The sequence below is a fragment of the Coturnix japonica genome, chromosome 3 (assembly GCF_001577835.2).
Source record: "Coturnix japonica isolate 7356 chromosome 3, Coturnix japonica 2.1, whole genome shotgun sequence".
Lineage (NCBI taxonomy): Eukaryota > Metazoa > Chordata > Aves > Galliformes > Phasianidae > Coturnix > Coturnix japonica.
The window spans coordinates 8,834,047-8,853,127 of record NC_029518.1 but is presented as its reverse complement, the minus strand read 5'-3'; the positions used below and the strand labels follow the sequence as shown (position 1 = coordinate 8,853,127).

General features: G+C 38.2%; 1 protein-coding gene across 45 annotated transcripts in view; it reads right to left on the bottom strand.

Annotated features, from left to right (window-relative positions):
- Positions 1–19,081, bottom strand: part of NRXN1 (neurexin 1) — a 606,274-nt gene that overhangs the window by 5,863 nt on the left and 581,330 nt on the right. For 33 of the 45 annotated variants that reach the window (XM_015856854.2, XM_015856852.2, XM_015856861.2 and 30 more), the window contains one exon: positions 12,445–12,532. In XM_015856854.2, the coding sequence (XP_015712340.1) occupies positions 12,445–12,532 (88 nt within the window). The remainder of the gene's footprint in view (positions 1–12,444; positions 12,533–19,081) is intronic. The other 12 variants (XM_015856856.2, XM_032443901.1, XM_032443905.1 and 9 more) reach the window with 1 other exon arrangement.

Below are 19,081 nucleotides of genomic sequence, written 5' to 3'. Positions count from 1 at the left end.
ACACCTTTAACCTATCATGACCTTCCAAGGCAAATGAAGTAGAAGGAAATAAGAGGAAAGTTTATAAAAGCACACGGGTTTGTCTTTGAGCATTGCAGCTGGAAAGGCTCATGGAGCAAGTGCTATAAAGCAAGTGTCCTATCTTCAGACAGGGAGGAAAAGGCCAACCTGAGCTTCCTTGGTATCTTATGTAAATAAGTGAATCTCCAGCCATTAACACTGCTGAAAAACAGCTGCCTCTTATTTAAGCAGGACCTTCATGTGACTAAGACATACTAGTTCAATTTACCTGTATAGCTTCTCCCTTGCAAGAGAGGAACTACTGCAAGCATGCACAACAGTGACATAGGTGGTAAGTAAAAGAGTAACAGCAGGTTACAGAAATCTTGCTCTTTGCTTCCCAACACTTTGAGAAACACGTGATATGGCTTTCAGACCAGAATCTTTGCAGCTGAAGCAGGCAGTTGTTGCCTCCTGACACAGCAGCAGAGATATCCCAATGAGAAAACCTTGGCTGCTACTTGTCTCCATAAGTGTATACAGCATCAGAACACCACTAACTTCATCCCAGATGAAGTTCCTTATTTTGAATGATAAGCTAGAATCTTTGGAAATGGATCAAGATTAAACATAATAAAAAGATCCCAATATTTAAGTATAAAAGTCATGAAATCATTCTAAAAACAGTCTATCTGAAGTCAAAGATACTTAAATGTGGATCAAGAGAAAATCATAAGGACTGTGACCATGTGCAGACCACACCACCACAGCAAGAAGAAATTAAAAGTCACATTGCAGTGAAACGATCCCTTCTTACAGCAAATGCTCTGAAGCACAAATCTTCTCAGCATCATATGACCAGCATTTTTGGACTGCCTCAAAGGCCAGTTGAGAACAGACTTTTAAAAGCCTCTTCTACCACTTATGAAGAAAACTTTGCCTGAAATAATGGCAATTGAACACAGTTTAGCATTGTGTAGTAATGGATTATAAAGTTATTATTCTTGACTGTACTTCTAAAGTGGTTTAAAATTTAAAGGGAAAAAGCTAACTATTTTCAGTGCCCAGTTTTCATTAATACTGTGAAAAGAAAATTGGAACTGCAGGCTCCCATGGTGTTTGTGAATTGAAATTAGCAGACTTAAAAACAAAACAAAAAATCCAGCAAATGGACCCCAAACGTGTTTTCTTTACATTTATGCCTTCTCACAAACTGTGAATAGGAAATTACTCACAAGACAAGAATGTTTAACTACTCCGTTTGCAATGAGGCATGAAGGCAATTATTTACAGGACACATATTAATTTTCACTCTGCGTGCTATCATTGTAGACCTGTTTGTGGTTGACTTTCTGCAGCATTCTAGGATTGTAGTGAACTGATTTCTGAGCTCACTGCAATTTCTGTGTCTTGTTACAAAGAATATGTCGGAAAAACAAACTTCAGTGCTTCCTCTGCTGAACAGGTGGGATAGGTGCAACGACAAAAACAGGATGAGGACCTGCTATAAACTTACAAACCCACCCTGGTCAGAATACAGGGGTATTTCAGCCCACTGCCTTCCTCCTGGGCCTCAATTAGCTCTTGAAATGATGTAAAAATGGGCTCCCCAGGGGCTGCCCATCAAAGAATGAGCTGTCATAGGAGGGAAAGAGAAGAGGTAATTCCACTGAGCTGTATTTCAGTGACCAATTTTTATCAGACTCAGAGTAGTCTGTATCCAAAGGCACATGTAATCCATGTGAGAGGAACCACAAAGCAAGTGCATTGCTGAACATACATGCTGCATTCCTTGGTCTTTTGGACATCATCATGGAAGCTGAGAGAAGCACATAAAAGTGACAGAGATGTGGCGGAAAGGTCTGGTGCTTGGGAGTGGAGAAACACATTTCTCACCCTGAACCCCGTCAGTGCATTAGCTCTAAAAAAAATCCATCAGATGCTTACTGAGTTTAAGAGAACAAGATAATAACTTACTTTCAAAGGTGCTCAAGATAAAATTATTATGCTATCTGTATTACTCTTTGGTGCACAAAGTCAGATTCTTTGCTTTGTGTGAATTGAAATCTTGAAGGTTTTTAAGTAGGAAAGATACAATGCATTAACATGTCTCTAAAGTGACGCTAACTAATTTAGCTACTCATAAAAACAGTCAAGCAGCAAAACAGCCTCCACAGATAAAAATAGCAATTCCTATATTAGGAAGCAATACATCCCCTCTTTGCACAGAATACAGTGTTTATTTCCAAGTATAGTGACCTGCCATATTGACATAAAGTAATTTACAAATTCTATCACCTTCTCTCAACTTCAAGTTTTGTGCAGCTTATTTTTTTTTCCCTGTGGTTGACACAGGGGAAGGTGATCTCAACCTCCTCTACATGTCAAAACAAATTTAGAGGGAGATGGGTTTAGTTGGTAGTGCAGTGGCAATTGATAAGACACGCAAAGAATGGATTTTGCAAGTTAATATGATCTGCAGAGCTGGAGAGAATATATTTCACACAGTTTAATAAGAAGGTTTTGTGAAAAAACTTGCCGCAAAACTAAATTTAACTTTAGCCAAAGTGGAAAACGTGAACCAATATATCGCTTCATGTTTTTAGCAGTCAGACTCCTACTGTCATGTTTTGCTTTGTTTTCAGTTGCATTGCTCCTCTTTTAGTGTTCCTTGCCTCCCAGTATAAATGCTTCCTCCTGTTATTCTTTAACAGTTACACGTAACTCCCCACTTCTATGTTCATCTTTCCTTCTAAGTAATTTATCCTGGTTTTGTGTATGTTCTGGGGGGATTTTGTAACTTTTTGACTGGTCAGCAGAGTCAATAGATAGTGTAGATTTTAAATCAAAGTACTTTTAAAAGGAAAAAAATATTCGTAAAACATACATAAGATAAGAAAGACTCATAAATTATAATTCTGATAACATTCAAGCTCAAGGTAAGTAATTCTAATCATGGGGAGGCAGCTGGGAGAGCTAAATGAGGATGTTGGCTGCTTGTAGATCTAGCTCTCTGAAGAGTGGGATGAACACCAGTGTTACTGTAAGGAAAGGGCAGGGGCACTGGAAACATTTTTAGGTGGCAGCTAACTGCTTTAATAGCTTCATTGTACCAAGAACTTTTAGTGTTAGTGACAGTGACATTTGGAACCCACTGAATTAAGTGAAAGCTTTGCTGTTGAGCAAAGGATAAAGGCTTCTTTCCTTGCTGTTTTTATCATCATCATTTTGCTTAAAACGGAAGAAGCAATCAAAAAGCAACACAACAAATCAAACCACCTTATCTAGGAACCGGTTTTCTGCAAGGGAAGACCAAAATGTCATTAAAAAGAGTGAGAAATGATGGCCTGTCCTGCAGAGCGAGGAGTGATTCTTGCTCGTGCAATGAGCTGGAGATGCATTTACTCTCACTGATCTTTGCAATTGTGGGTGATCCCCTGAATGTTTTCCTTCACTAAGCAGCTTCCACCTGATGAGAGAAATGTTTATGCACACTGCATTCAATTCGCTCTAATTACTGTCATCAAGTCAGACCAACTAATAATAAACTTGATTATGTGCTTGGGAAAAGAAGGGTCCAGGGTATTAAGACGTGCATACACTACATAGAAATACCAAGCTACAATTGCCAAACAAAGGCGTGGATACAGCTCACAGCTACAGCCACACTTGTTGAGCCTGAATCTTATTCTCAGACCTCAGCTGTTACCCAGGGGGTTGGGAAGAGCAAGCTCAATGGACTTCAGGACTGATATAAGTAACACTTTTTTCATAATCTTTTTCTCAATAATACTAAAACATGAAAAAAGAAGAGACTATGTTTACCACTGCTTGTCATCATCAACTGTAAAGCTATAGTGCTGAGTGGAAAAAGGAAAAAGTTTAAGGTATCTAAAAAGCCCATCTTTTGGAATATAATTCTCATATACTCCCACAACTTCTATCTTATTTTTTGATTATCCTTTTTCTCTAACTTCCTTGAGTGTATGTTCACAACATGTCTTGTATGTAGATCAGAATCTACTGTTTAAGCCAGTTTATATTGAAACTCCCTGAGTCCCAAATCTAGACTACAGCTCTTAACCTTTGGGGAAATGCAGGTTTTGAAATCTATGGGCCAGGACAGCATGTCAACACAGCAGAACGAGACTTCCTTCAGGACTTTGTATAGTTAGAGTGAGATAGCCTAGGGTTAGACAATTTTGGGTCCATGCATCCTCATTACAGGTTATTTTTTCCTTGAATTTTCTCTGCTTCCATTTATGAGTAATATCCTTAGAGAATAACTACTTCTCCAACTTGGCAGCATTCTCTTGCCACTCTGCAGGTTGTCAAATGGCGCACTAAAAATTGCAGTGCTTCTGCAGAAGTTTAAATTAGGTCTTAGCAAGTAGCTGAAAATTAGCAGAAATGGTTTTACTACTATATATGCACGAGATAATGAAAATTTGCTCTGCGCTGATTGCTAGAAAACATCAGCAAAAGTACCAGTTTGCCCTTATCTCTGTTGTCTGGCAGTGGGGTAAGCAGCTCTGTTTGCTGCCAGCAGTCTGTTAACATGGTAGTTAGTTGATAAGCTGCAGCTGGCATACACTAACTACTTTCTAACACCATACTAATTGAATTTATCAGGTACCTCAAATGGCTAGCTTGAAGCATAACGGTTTGCTTACACGCCTGCAAGTGTTCAGTCCGAATGCAGAATAACTAAGCTGCAAAAGATCACACAAGCAGGGAGTGCTCAGGGTCACTTAACTCAGACACCCGACTCTAACACCTCTGACTTCAGTCATATGTGCAGTGTTTCCCCTTCTTAGCAAAACCGTATTTTCTCTGTTTTCTAGGGATGTCTACCCCAGATTCTCAACTTTCTATCTAATCCTTCCTCCAAACAGTAACGGTAAAGCAAATTTCCTATAGAAATTTAAGTATCTGATTTAAAATTGCACTGTTCAAACTCAGCGTAGATGAACAACATCATGTTGGCAATAAGCCACTTTATCCTTTCACAAAATGCTGCTTTTCATCTACCAACACAAAAGTGGTGATAAATAGGGCAGAGGAAAAAAACTCTTTTCCTCCCTATAAAGAGGGGAATTCAATGTGTTTGTGTTACAAAGTGATGTGAAGTTAACTTCAGTATTGCTAGGGTCCACAGTATAGTGCAGGAGAAAATATATAATTAGGTGTAGGCAATCAAGCTGGAATGAAGAGTTGTTCATGGAACACAGTTGTCTTGCATTAATCAAGGTACCAGTTGCATAGAATCTAATTTTTAAGAAACCAGAACTACACATTTATGTCAACAGTCTAAGAGTAGCCATGATTCTACGTTTAAGCTTGATTGAAAAAGACCAATTTCAACAATTACACACTTAAATTTTGGATTGTTTAATTGGATTTCTATGAAAACTGTAGGAACAAGTTTGAGATTCAAGCATGTAATTCATTGTTGCACAAGCAAAACCTCTACCTTTCCAAAACGTCCTGACAGGATGAGGAGAAATGGCCTCAAGTTGTGCCAAGGTAAGTTTAGGCTGGACGTTAGGGAACAGTTCTTTACAGAAAGGGTAGTTAAACACTGGGAGTGGTTGAGTCACCATTCCTGTACATGTTTAAGAGCTGTTTGGATGTGGTGCTCAGATATACGGTTTAGCAGAGTGTTGTTAGAGTTAGGGTACTATGGTTAGGCTGAGGTTGGTCTTGATGATCTTTGAGATCTTTTCCAACCTGAGTAATTCTATGATTCTTCAATAAAAAAGACAAAAGACAACCATTTCTGGTGTTGTGGTGCTACTCCAAAAAGGAAAGAGAATTTAGAAGATGAAATGGAGGTTGCTTTGTAATGATGTTCAGAAACTTTCAGCATGGATTGCAAGACAGATAATTTTCCCAGCCACAGAACAAATCTATACTTCTCCACCGCTGTGTGCTGAATGTGCGTAGGCATCTCCTGCTCTCCACAAGCCTTGCCCACAGAACTGTGATCCTCAGCTCTAAAACGTTTGCTGTTTGCTTCCTCTGACTCACATTATCTGCTGCAGTGATTATATGCTTGCCTTGACTGGCTTACATATTACTTATACACGTGAGTAAAAGGACTCTATGTTTGCTTGCTAGGCATTTTACTGTCCATGATCAGGATGAACACTGAAAAATATATGAAGTTCCACTGAGGCCAATGCTATGACACATGCAGTCCCCAAGTATTTGCGAATTAGCTTATGTGAAGTGCTTGGATTGCTTTTCTGCATTCTATCCCAGATCAAGTATCCCAGCAGACAGGATCATATGATTCAGATTTTTATGTAAATACCTTCAGAACTCAGCCACAATATTTGACCTATTTAAAAGAGTGAAAAGTAACATGGGCCACACCTCCCGGAGCACTTAGCAATGTGACCATTTCTCTGTAGTTACAGTTTACAAAATGAGTAAGTTTCATCAAATTAACAGAAACTTTACTATCTGGTTTCATCTCAGCTGTGGAATAACATAACTTAGAAGTATACAACAGCAATATTAATACTAATCAATTCATACACTTATCTGAGCTATCTTTTCATGTTATACACATATGCCTGAAAGTTGAAGTAGAGTTTTAATTACTTGCATACAAATAGCAGTCCCAGTATTTACATTATGAATGGATGCCATTCATATACACATTATAGATAGGAAATCTTCAACAATAATGAAGAAGTGAGTAGAATACAAGTGCCTCACACACAGGAAACTCCATTTTTGTACCAATGGAAAAGTTCTTGTACAAGTTAGGATAGAACACTGTGTGATTTACATTGACTTGATGTTGATATTTTTACCAGTCTCACAGCATAGTGAGTCACTGATATTACACTGAGAGAAAACCACTATGACGAGGGAAAAAAAGTCATCCCTTAGTTCCCACCCATATTTTGAATTCTGATATGTTGTATCACTGTGAATGCAATTAAAAGACCTTAGAATGCATTAACCTGTGCTGTCATCTCTATGCACGGTACTATACCCTCTAAATTACATATGTCCAGCAAAAAGTAAAAATCTGAACTGTCCACATTTAAAAGGCACACGTAGGTCACAACAGCTGAATTCTGTCTTAAAGTTTGCTTTAAAAATAAACTTCAAAATAATTTTACGTTGTTGATAAATCCCATGCAGTACTTGAGTACTCACACAAAGAAAGCACATATGAGAGCATGGGCTTGTCCCTTAAATTACAGATAATTAATCTGAGGAGTTAGAATTCTCTGAATTATTGAGGAAAAAAAAAACCAACACAAAAATATTTAGTAAGAGTGAAAGAAAGCCCCTCCTTTTTTAGTACATTGTTTACAGCTTCTCCCAACACAAGAAATGTATGAAAACACTCAGGACTGGCTAGAAAGCTGCAATTCTACTCAGTGTCCCTGTGTTTCAGTAACGTGGCTGGCAAAAGGTGGAGATCAGTGCTGATACAACTGATTGATCAGCATTTTTAAACCTCTTTTGCTTAATGAGAAGAAAATCTTTTTGATCAAATTCAAGTGAGAATTGCATATTTGTAATTCGTGGTGACAGACACAAAGATCTCAGTCTGTTGACAAAACAAAAAAAGTGGCTCATTTCACAGCAAAAGTCATTTCTAAAAGTGCAGCATTTGCTTTCTGACCATTTAAGGGGGTCTTCTGTTTAAGAAAAATTAAGTAACCTTAACAACTATTTCAACTTCAGTTACAAGAAGATCAATCTATACTTGAAGCATCTCACTTCCTTTACATGTTCTAAGTGTCATTCTTTTTTTTGGTAAATAAAATGTAATATTCACTCTGCAGTAGCTGCTGTAGACACATATGTATTTCAGCCAAGCATTTAAAAAACAGCTGACTCAAGATAACTCTGTGAGCTTTCTCAAACTGGAAACACACGTACGACGACATAGTTATTGGAATGAGACAAACATCCTCCTTATGTCTCAAGCACAGTGACCACAGCTGTCCTTTTGAACTAACTGCAATTTCTGTTTTCTTTCAGCTCCTTGCATGATGAATTCAATTCTGTTTATTAAATAAGACATTTAAGCTTGTGTGTAAATTATAGGAATAATTTCACCTCACACTGCAATTTTTTTTGCTACTGTTTGAATCTGGAATGCAGTGAATAATTTGCAACAGAAAAAGAGCAAAACCTTCAGTAATAAACATCTTCCCTTAGTAATAAAAATTCTTCACTGCTCGTATTTTCCAACTCTGCTGATCAGAAAAGAGAGGTATCATTCTGGGATCAATCCTAAACCATCACAAAGCTTTAGAAATGTATGGTTCCTAGCCATTTCTATCTGTCTAATACATGTTATGACACAGAAGGGAACATATATATGCAGGAAGTAGACTGCATGCAAAGTCCTATACTATTCTGCTTACAGGACTAAGCCATTCCTAGAGCGGTGAATGAATCCTACTGCCTAATTTATAAAAGACATCTTAAGCAGTGGCTTTGTCCACTTTCTCCTGGCTGCACTGATGCATTGTGTATTTGTGAACACTGCCAGTGGTTTTCTGTGATGCAGTAAGCCAAGCCAAGGTGTAGGAAAAAATCAATACCTGAACAGAGATCAGCCTGTTAGCATCTATCCTACTATTGGTCCTTAAATAATGATGTGGAAATTATCTAATCCCATTTATTTCACTGGATCAAGAATCAAGACTAAAACAGGTAACTAATGCCCCAGTTTGCATGCAGCACTGAACTCTGCCCTCGCTGCCAAATCCTCTACGTATCCCAATTCTGATGGGGCCATCCAAGGAGGCTTTTCAAGCTAAATTCTAACTTAAAACCAGGTTGACTCCTGAGTTTAAGAGCAAAAGTACTGTTTTGTCGTATGCTGAAAACTGAAAGGTATTTTCCACCATCAAGATTTCCTGCCATAAGACTCCACAACTTCACTTCACTTGATCCAGTTTGGGCCTCTACTTTTTCGGAACCCTTCCATATCCATAGAAGAGGCTAACAAATAAATCACTACCCAGCGTAACTGGGACAAATAAGCAGTGCAACACATGCTCACTGCAACTCCGCAGAAATCAGAAGTCTGCACAAAGCTCAGGAAGGGCTGAAACAGCACTGCAGGCATGCAAAATGGCCACCTGCCCAACCACAGCTTTATAGCTCTTTAGGTAAAATTAGTAAGCCATCCCAGCTCATCTGTTTTTTTTTTTTGGTCAAGTTTCCACTAATATTAATCATAACTTGCCTACAATATGAAAAAGCTTTATTATTTCCTCAATGACAAGAAGCGGAGGAAAACACTTGTACTGCTATTAATATTTAGAGTAGAAAAGCAATACACGTTGCTTTACCACACAAAACATAATGCAAACAAAATACGTTCACTAAGTTTTGCATGCTTATAAATTTGTTACAACTTCAACCAATTACATCACATTTAGCAGGCACAATGAAATCTGCAGTTATTATGTTTGTGACTTTATGTTCCAGGTGAGTTGATGGGATTGCTGCTTAGCACCTCCTAGTCTGGTCTAAATTTTCATGCCCTGTATGAAATCTGTTGCAAATGGCCTCTTTCCCTTTATTCTTTATAAGACAGGTGCACTGCAAGCAAAGCTAGTGACTGCAGACCAAGACTTGATACCAACTAAAATCTGCAAGACATTTAATCAACAAAATAAGTCCTATTTTAAGCATAAGTCTGGCAAATTGGTAACATCTAGCTAATGACTGGTATCTATGATATATAGGTCTACAACATTCAAATGATTCATTGAGTAGACTTCTACTTGGAGCTGAGAACTTCAGCTAGGAACAGGCTTAGTATGGGCAGTCCTAAAGAAAATGTACTCTTATGGCTATATCAATAAAAACAAATGGGCTCTGGACATCCCTTCAATGTATTTTTTCTATAAAAATATTGATTATTCATTAATATTTTTGGTATATTGATAGATATTGATTAATAAGTATGCTGTATCCATTTCTGAATGATCATCAGGAAGCAAGAGAAGAAATCTAACTGCATTTCAGGCTACAGCCTCTCAAGTGAAACTACAATAGTAATATAATCCTAATAATCATATAGATTCGATAACTATCTTCCTTCTAGAAGTATCTGTTAGGAAGCATGAGCTTCACCAGCTTCAGTGAGTAGATGAAGATGTGGCTATGAGAAACAACTGAGTTTTGTGAAAGAAATTAAGGGAAAAAAGCTGAAGTGAACCATGAGAAGAATTTAAATTGAGGGACTTATCATTTTGCATCTCCTGTCTCAAATATCAAGAAGAATAAATTCTGTCATTGTCAACAGTATTATGTTTTTCTCATTTAGGTTTAAGCCTGTTGGTAGGAGTGCACAGTGACTGCTGTGTAATTCAGATGGAGAATTATTCAGATGGATTGCAGTATTATTCAATGCTTTATTACTACAGGACTACTTATGGAGAAATCTTATTTGTAAGACTAAGCGGTTAAGACTAAACTTACAGGAAGACAGATATGCAAGAAGTTACGACTTCACCAACCCTTTTGGTTGATGTTGTTTCATGTATCAGAAAAGGACAAGGCCATTGAAGAAGGAGGCAAATTAATAGCTTTTAAGAGTACAGAGTGGGAGGACAAGTGACATTTTGATGTGTAGAATGACAGATAAAATGATCCAGACAATTGAGTTTATGGAGAAAATAATTGTGCCAATCCATGTTTTTTTCTAAAAAAAAAAAAAAAAAGCAAAAAAAAAAAAAGCAATAGCAGTTGGGATCCAAGAAATGAAACAGTAAAACCATTCTCAAATAAACAAAAATGAGAAGTGTAGCTGAGCAACGAATGGTGAGACAGAACAGAAAAACAGTGGAAGCAGGAACATGGGGCCCAGAGGATATACAGGGTTGCCATCCAGACTTGCAGAGATAGGATCAGGAAAACCAAGGCACAGATGGAAATGAACTTGATGAGGGATGTGAAAAATAACAAGGGGTTCAGGAGGCTTATTGGGAGCCAGGTAAAGGAGACTGTACTCCTTCCTGATAAATGAGAAGGAAGAACTGGCTTCAACAGACATGGAGAAGGTTGAACTCAACAAGTTATTTTCCTCTTTACTGGCAGTTGGGCTTTTCACATCTCTACTGTCCTTGAACCTCTAGGAGGGAGCCGGGGGGAGCAAAATCCCTCCCACTGTAAGAGCAGAGCAAGTCCAAGACTGCCTCATGAGACTTAATGCATACACAACCATGGGTCAGATAACATGCATTTCAGGGTCCTGCGGAACTGTCTGATGTGGTTGCCAAGCCACTCTCCATCATATTTGAAAAGTTGTGGCTGTCAGGTGAAGTCCCTGGAGACTGAAAAAGGGGAAGCATTTCTCCCATTTTTAAAAAAAGGAAGAAAGGAAGACATGGGGAACTACAAGCTGGTGAGCTTCAGGCCTGCATCTGGAAAGATGATGGAGCAGATCTTCCTGGAAGCTATACTAGGGCACATGAGTCAAAGAAGTTATCTGAGACAGCCAGTATTGCTTCACCAAGGGCAGACTGTGTCTGACCAATCTGGTGGTCTTTTACGAAGGAATGATGGCACAGGTAGACAATGAAAGGGCAACTGATGTTTGCCTGGGCTTGTGCAAAGCCTTTGGCATGGGCACCATGTCCTTATCTCTTAACTGGAGAGAAAGGGATTTGAAGCCCGGACTATTTGGTGACTAAAGACAGTGGTAAGAATGAGAGGAGCCTCAGCAAGAATGCTGATGACACCAAGCTGAATGGTGCAGTTGATACAACAGAATGAAGAGATGCCATCCAGAAGGACTTGAGCAGGCATGAAAAGTGGGTCTGTGTGAACCAAATAAGGCTCAACAAAGCCATGTGCAAGGTGTTACACTTGACCTAGGACAATCCCAGTTACGTATAAGGACTGGGAGAAGAACTCATTGAGAACAAATCTGTAGAGAACTTGTAGATGTCTTTAGTTTGGAAGAACACCACAAAGCTATTTTAAATTTGAAACTGATGTATTCTATTATATTTAGGCTTTTACCATCTATTACAGTAATTCAAAATGAACACTGCTTTTACTGCTGACAAAATATTTGAAATACTGTATTTTCACTGTAATTAGGGGAAATACTTAAGGCGTTTGCAATTGCAACAACTTTCTTCTGACTGAAGCTGTCTTTATCACAACAACAGTTACAGGGGCCCCATAATGTCTTCATGAGCCTAGCCTTTGGTAAGCTATAACCCTGCACAGATCACAGCTACCAAAAATGGATTCTAGTCTATTGTCTTTGAATACTATATGGCAAACAACTGTCCCTCTCAGCTTGCATATGTATACTAGGTGTAAAGACCCTTATTTAACTTATCCATGCTAGGTAAGAAAGGACCATCCCTCCAAATTTCTGGGAGATGGGAGCATGCAAATATGAAATAAAAGAAAGTAGTAAAAAAGTCGACTAACCTAACCCACCTGAGCTCGGCTCACAGGGATCAATGTCCTCATCATCGCTGGGACATTCAGCCGAGGCCACCAGGATGTCATCTGTGGTCTGCAAAGAAAATAAAAGTCAATTTGGCATATTTTAATTGGCTTATTATGTTCTAAGCTTCTCACTGGTATTTTTTGAATATATGCAAGGCCCAGAGCATACCAGATTTAATAATGGTACAGTGACACTTTCCAACTCTCTATTAGAGGGACACTGCTTTTCAATTTGCACTTATCAGTTTTTAAAGGAACTGCATTAGATATTCAGCACAAGCTCTTAAACATAATATTTTCATGCAGTAACAGAAAGGATAAGGAAAAAATGCGTACACCTGGGCTACCCATCTTTCCTCTTTACTTCAAATGTCTCTGCTATGATATTATTGAAAACACAAAGAGCATTAAAAAACAAGTCAAAGTATTGAGCTGCCTGCAGCTGTTACAATTGAAATTGTATTGATCGCACTTGCTGTCACAGATACAGAGCCAAAAAAACAAAACAAACAAAAAAACACCCAAAAAGAAGGAAACAAAACTGTTACTGAGTTAAAGCCACAATTCAATGAGAAGAAAGGCAAGGAAAGAAAACAATAGTAAATATATACAGTGTTATAAAGTACCAGTTAAAACATCCTTTTGTCTTAAATAAGTGAAGGGTTGCCCAAGTTCTATGCTGAGCTCAGAGAAATTTGAGGAACACCTGTCCAGAATTAGCTTGGACAGGTTGTTGTATTTAAAAAAGAAAAGAAAATGTCAAGACAAAGGAGTTAGGTGATAGAACTCGGAGCACTACATAGAAAACAAACCAGGGACTTCTATCTACCTTTTCTTGTTTTTTTCACAGTAAGGAAATATTAAATGAAACACAGAGACAATCAATCTGAACCTAATAAAATGATACACCTTCTGTTCAAGCCACCTCTGAGAATAGGCATTTAGAAATATAATAAGAACATCCACAGTCATTAGGGGAAATAATAGCAGAGAAATATAAACTGTCATGCTCGTGGTCATTTCTCAAACAATTACTAATGAGGTTAGGAAGAAGCCTTTCCTATGGGTAAGATGTTTCTTTTCTGCCCATTTCAAACTTCCCTTCACCTCCCTGAAGGAAATACATGAGGAGAATAAGGAAACTGACACTGAAACATACAGCTAAGGATAAAGTTGGCAAAAAAACATTCTTGGCTTCCTGTATAATATGCATGCCAATTACATGATACATTTTGATCAACATGAAACGTCATTTTTAGATTTTTTATTTTTTTTTTCCTCCATCAGAGAAGAACTCTCAGTACCTCAAAGTTTAATGTCATCAGTTTATGTCTGAGTATGTAAATATAATATTCCTGAATGTTACGGACAAAGCTTAACCAATGTTGCTTATCATATTCTTCTAGCTAAAGTTTTAAAGCAAAGCACAAAATAATAATAGGCTTTACTTTGTCATGCTCCAAGAACATTAATGAATGCATGCTTTCCACACCTCTGTGAGGTAGGGAAGAGGTACAGGAATACATTCATTCATATGTGAGGTAGAACAAAGAAAAGCTTATTATAACAATATAAAGACTGAGGCATAATAGAACAAAATAACTTGCTGAAGGCATTCGAAATGGCTATAGACAACAGCTATGTTATGTCAAAGTTCAGCGCCATAATCACAAGGACCATCATTCCTCATAGTCGGAAAGATTTATGTAAATCTACAAGGCTGCCAAAGTAAGTTGGCAGATTTGAAATGAGCGTTCTATATACATAAAAAGAAAAGTTTCCTAGTTGGCCATCCTTCCTGCTATATAGCTATAGCAAAAGTCAGCTGAAAACATCACACTGAATTTCTAATGTCCATTTCCTTCCCCCAGAAGACAACCATTTAAACCTGAAAATCAATATCTGTATAAAAACCAATCTCTGCCTGCATTTTTCCTAAAGTACAGAATAAAAATAAACAGCCAGGTAAACAACTAATAAAGCCTGCACATAAAAGGTTAACTCCGTACTTCAAAAAGCACTTACAGTAAGACAAAAGTTTGAAAAAAGAGCCATGTGTCTCCCAAACAGTTTCAATTCTGTCTGCAAAACCACAGTATCACATATATTTCCTTCTGTCCATAACACTGATGTTATACCTGTATGACCTGCAGCTGGAATACTGAACACTGACCAGTTGAGCACTGGGGAATTGTGTATGAATACCATTAAGCAAAAAGGATCACGTGAATACACAGTAGTGATAACGACAAATTATTTTCTCCAAGACCAACTAGTCTAAAAGGATTTTTGTTTAAGGGTGCTTTGGTACATGTAGGGATGTGTCAAGACTGTGATTCTTGTAACTTCGGCTGATAGAGATTAAACGTTCAGGTGAAGTTATGGAAGGACTGCAGTGTCTGATTACTCTTCACATAGCACAGCACAGTCAAGAGTTTAACTTAACTACAGCATCTTATACAGTTTCAACTGTAATCAAAATTACAAGAAAATAAAATTGAAACATCACACACTTTAAGTGCCTTAACGTATGAAAGATACTTTGCTCAGTTACTTATAACTGGAGGTCAAGCCTATCTTTATAAAGTGATACTAATTCTAGTGATAACTCAGGAAGGAATGTGTGCATTTCTTCAAGAACAAAGGGATGTTCTTGTTTGATAAAAGTGTGTGCACATAAGGATAAAGAAATGAATAACTATTAAAATAAATGTGAAGACACCATGCCAAGATTTGTATCTCCGAGCATTAAATGAAATAATCTTTGTTTCAAAGTGAATACAAGATATAAAACAGATTCTGTTGCAAACAGTAAAACAAGTACCAGTATTTGGATGAGAAGAGGCGAAGTATGCAAATTGATTTCTTCCCAAGAAATGCATCAGGAATAATTCCAGGTCAGCTGACAATTAACAGATGCGTCACAACCTCCCCCTATTTTCTGCTTTCCCCCAAACACCTCTTCCCCATTACTCACACATCTTTTTCAGCATAAAGGCAAACGAGCTGTGAAAGGAAGTGAGATGGTAGTGACCAAGCTACATATAAAAGCCATTAGACTTCTTAACACAATTTAAAACGGGATTAAGAATTAGCTAAAACACTGGAGAATATAAGCAACAAATAAATTACAGGAACTGGGCCAGCTACCAGATTGCTCTGTGTGGAAGGGCTGTGACTGACAGGAACACACCTGAACAGAGAGATGGATTTAGATCTAAGGGTCTCAGGCAGCCAAGGGGGTATAGATAAATAATGCAAGACAGAGTACAATGCTTTACTTACTGCGCATTATCTTTCTCGTATACTTTTTAATTTGGATGGGAAGATTTACAATAAATCGGTTTTCCTGAGCGGACTGCAATTGTTGCTACCACTATGGCTAATTTCCAGGACGCTGCTTTGAGAATACTCATTAATGAAGGATTTAAAAGTCAGTGGAAAATCCCTTATTTACAGCGAGTGCCTAATAGGATAAGATCCAACTGGTATTGTTGTAATACAAGATTGGATTAGAACGTCTCATGAGCAAGCTGTTCAAATTCATTTAAGAACTGATAATCTAGTTGTAAGGGATTGAAGAAAAAAAATATTCAAACTAGCCAGTGGACAAATGGAAGGCCAAGTAGGACTTCTATTGATTTCACCTGCCCTCCTTGTGCATTTTCAGAGCCCTCTGTATTCACTCTGTGGTTATGGTTGTATAATTTGAAGTGTGGCCTACTGTAATAGGTGGCTTCTTAAATAGTTTGATATCTGCTCAAATTACAGAAAAGGATGGTATGAAAAGCTTATAATTAATATGTATATATATATGCACACACATATATATGTGTATATATATATATTATATGTGTGTGTATATGCATTAAAAATCCTATTTTTTAAAGTTCGAAGTCACTACACAAAAGGATTTCTGTCAGTTACTCATGGCTGTGGCCACTGCAGGAATAAGTCTTACATCAGTCAGGTCTATTTGCAGAAAGAAGGACTTCAAGATTTGTCTCTTAGCCAAGGGAGCTTAAAATATGACCAATCTGCCACCTTGTCTGAGGAAGGAAATGGTGACTATTTCAAGAAAACTCTTGGCCAGGTTCAGAAAGTGATGCTCCGCTTACAGCTTAAATACAGTGACAGGCTGTAGCTGTAGGTAAATATCAAATTGTCTCAAAGATTACTATCACAGATTCAGTACCAGCACCAGAAATTATGACTGCGTCCTTATTTTGCTCTTGGAATGCTATATCATTAAAATAAAATAAAAATTGCTAGCAATAAAAATATAAAGGAAGCCATTTTCCGAGTCCTTCAGGTTTTCCATGACTGAGTGTGAAGGCATGCCATCTTATTCAGTTTTCATGTATGAAGCCTGTTGAATCTGCCAGCACCAGAGAAACGCGATCTAAAAATTAAATCACCAATCTGAATTGTGCATTCATTAGCAGTAAATGGAACCTGGATATTTTCTCCTAGCGTTTCACTAGCTTTCTTTTAAAGCACAGCACCCTACAGCTACTCTGAATATAGTTTATTTCATTCTTATTCAGTAATATACTTTATCCCATGAGAACCACAACTAAATTCAAATTACACAACAGTTAAAAACTGATAGACCAAAATTATTACATGAATTATACACAGCACAACCACTTGTGACTACTGCTTAAATTATTTTGGATTAAAACTTCAGCTCTGTAATCAAAACTATTCTTATTTATTCATATAGCTGTGGCACGGCTCCCTCAGCTGCACCTCATCAGGCCTGTGCTGCAGACCCTTCTCTGGACACACTCCAGGGCCTTGATGTCCTTCTTGTAGTGAGGGATGCAAAATGCTCAAGGTGTGGCCTCACCAGTGCGGAATATAGAGGGATGATCACTTTCCTTCCCTACTGGCTTCACTATTGCTGATATAAGCCAGGATGCCACTGGCCTTCTTGCCCACCTGTGCACACTGCTGGCTCATACTCAACCAGCTGTCAGCTAACGCCCCCAACTCCCTTTCCTTTCTGCAGCTTCCCTGACACTCTGCCCTAATCCTGTAGCAACGTGTGGTGTTGATGTGACATAAGTGCAGGACCATCCCTTGGTCTTGCTAAAGCTCATACCATTAGCCTCAGACCACTGATTCAGTCTATCCAGATCAAGTAGAGGAGAAGGATCCAGCAGTGCTGCTACTGGTAAGGGTTAGCAGTTCTGCAGGTTAACAAAGGTTATCCTCTAGAAGATGCTCCAAAAGGGCAGGATGGTCAGGAAGAAAGGAGGCAGGGAACAGCCGGGTGGAAGCCTGGCCAAAGAGATGCTGAGAACAGATGGTACCTGAAGAGCGCTGACTGAAAAGGCTGCAGGGCTTAGTGGTAGAAACTGGCTTTATTTGCAGCAATGACCTGAGGTGACAGCAGCCTGCCTGAGAAGGGTGACAGCCCCACGGGGAAGGGATATTGTGGTTTAAGTGAGAAATTAATGGTGAGGCCAAGGGAGAGAAGAGGGACTAGGCATACAAAGTAATGGGTATATTGTAGTTGATGTAACCTGACCAATTACAGGAAGTTTAATGGCTAAATTAATTAACAGCTGTTGACAAATAACTACATTAACACACACATTCAGATGAAGAACTAGAAAATTAGACATCAAATTCTCCTGCTCTCCTCTTTCCTAGTTCTTGGGTCTTTTTAAATTACTTATTTTCCTCCTGAAAGTGTATTCAAATAGTTACTGTTCTGTGAGACATTTACATACAGAGGTCTGCTTCAGCTTAGCAAAAGGATACATAACTGGAACCATGATATGAAAAAAGTTAAAAAGCAAGGTATGCACCTCTACCTTCCTAATTACCTGTGGCAAACATTTCTTCTAAAACACCGCTCACGTTTGCACAAGGGAGCTGGGAGCAGCCAATGTGTACTGATGCATTAGATATATTAATTTCTGATGCACTAAGGGACTTTCCCACAAATCATTCTCATACATATTCCTCTCTTTTTTCCTTTTAAGGGGAGGAATAAAATAACATAAACCAAAATAAGTTACACCAAAGTGCCTGGAAAAGCTGGCAGAACCCAGCAAAATGTGAAAAGTCACAAAAGAGTTCACATGGAAAAAAAAGTCAAATTTCATTTTTGGGACTGGATTAATGACACAATTTCCCAGCCAAGACTGTGTCATTTACATTTAGTTTTCTGTGTACGAAGCAGATTTCTATGATTGGTTGTTGAGACAATTGCAGCAAGAAACTGAAATACATTGCATTAATCAATTCTACTCTTCCCTAGTGTTAATAACCTCCCATTGGACAAAATAGTGTGCTGATAAGAAAAATAAGCTACTGCAATGTAGCAACAATATCAGCTCTAGGTGACATGGCATTTGGACAGCTGCCCTTAAATTTCTATGTAAGCTGCTATTGGCCCAACTACATGGACACCAATTGCTGCTCATCCACCCACACACAGGAAGTATTTTCTCAGTGCTGTGGTGCTGAAAGAAGTTGTTTCTGAACATGGACATTAAAATGCTAATATTTCAAGTACATATACAGTATTATTACATATTTCATTAACTGCTGACATTATTATTACCCTATAATGTGAACACACTGTAACTGAAAATTGAAA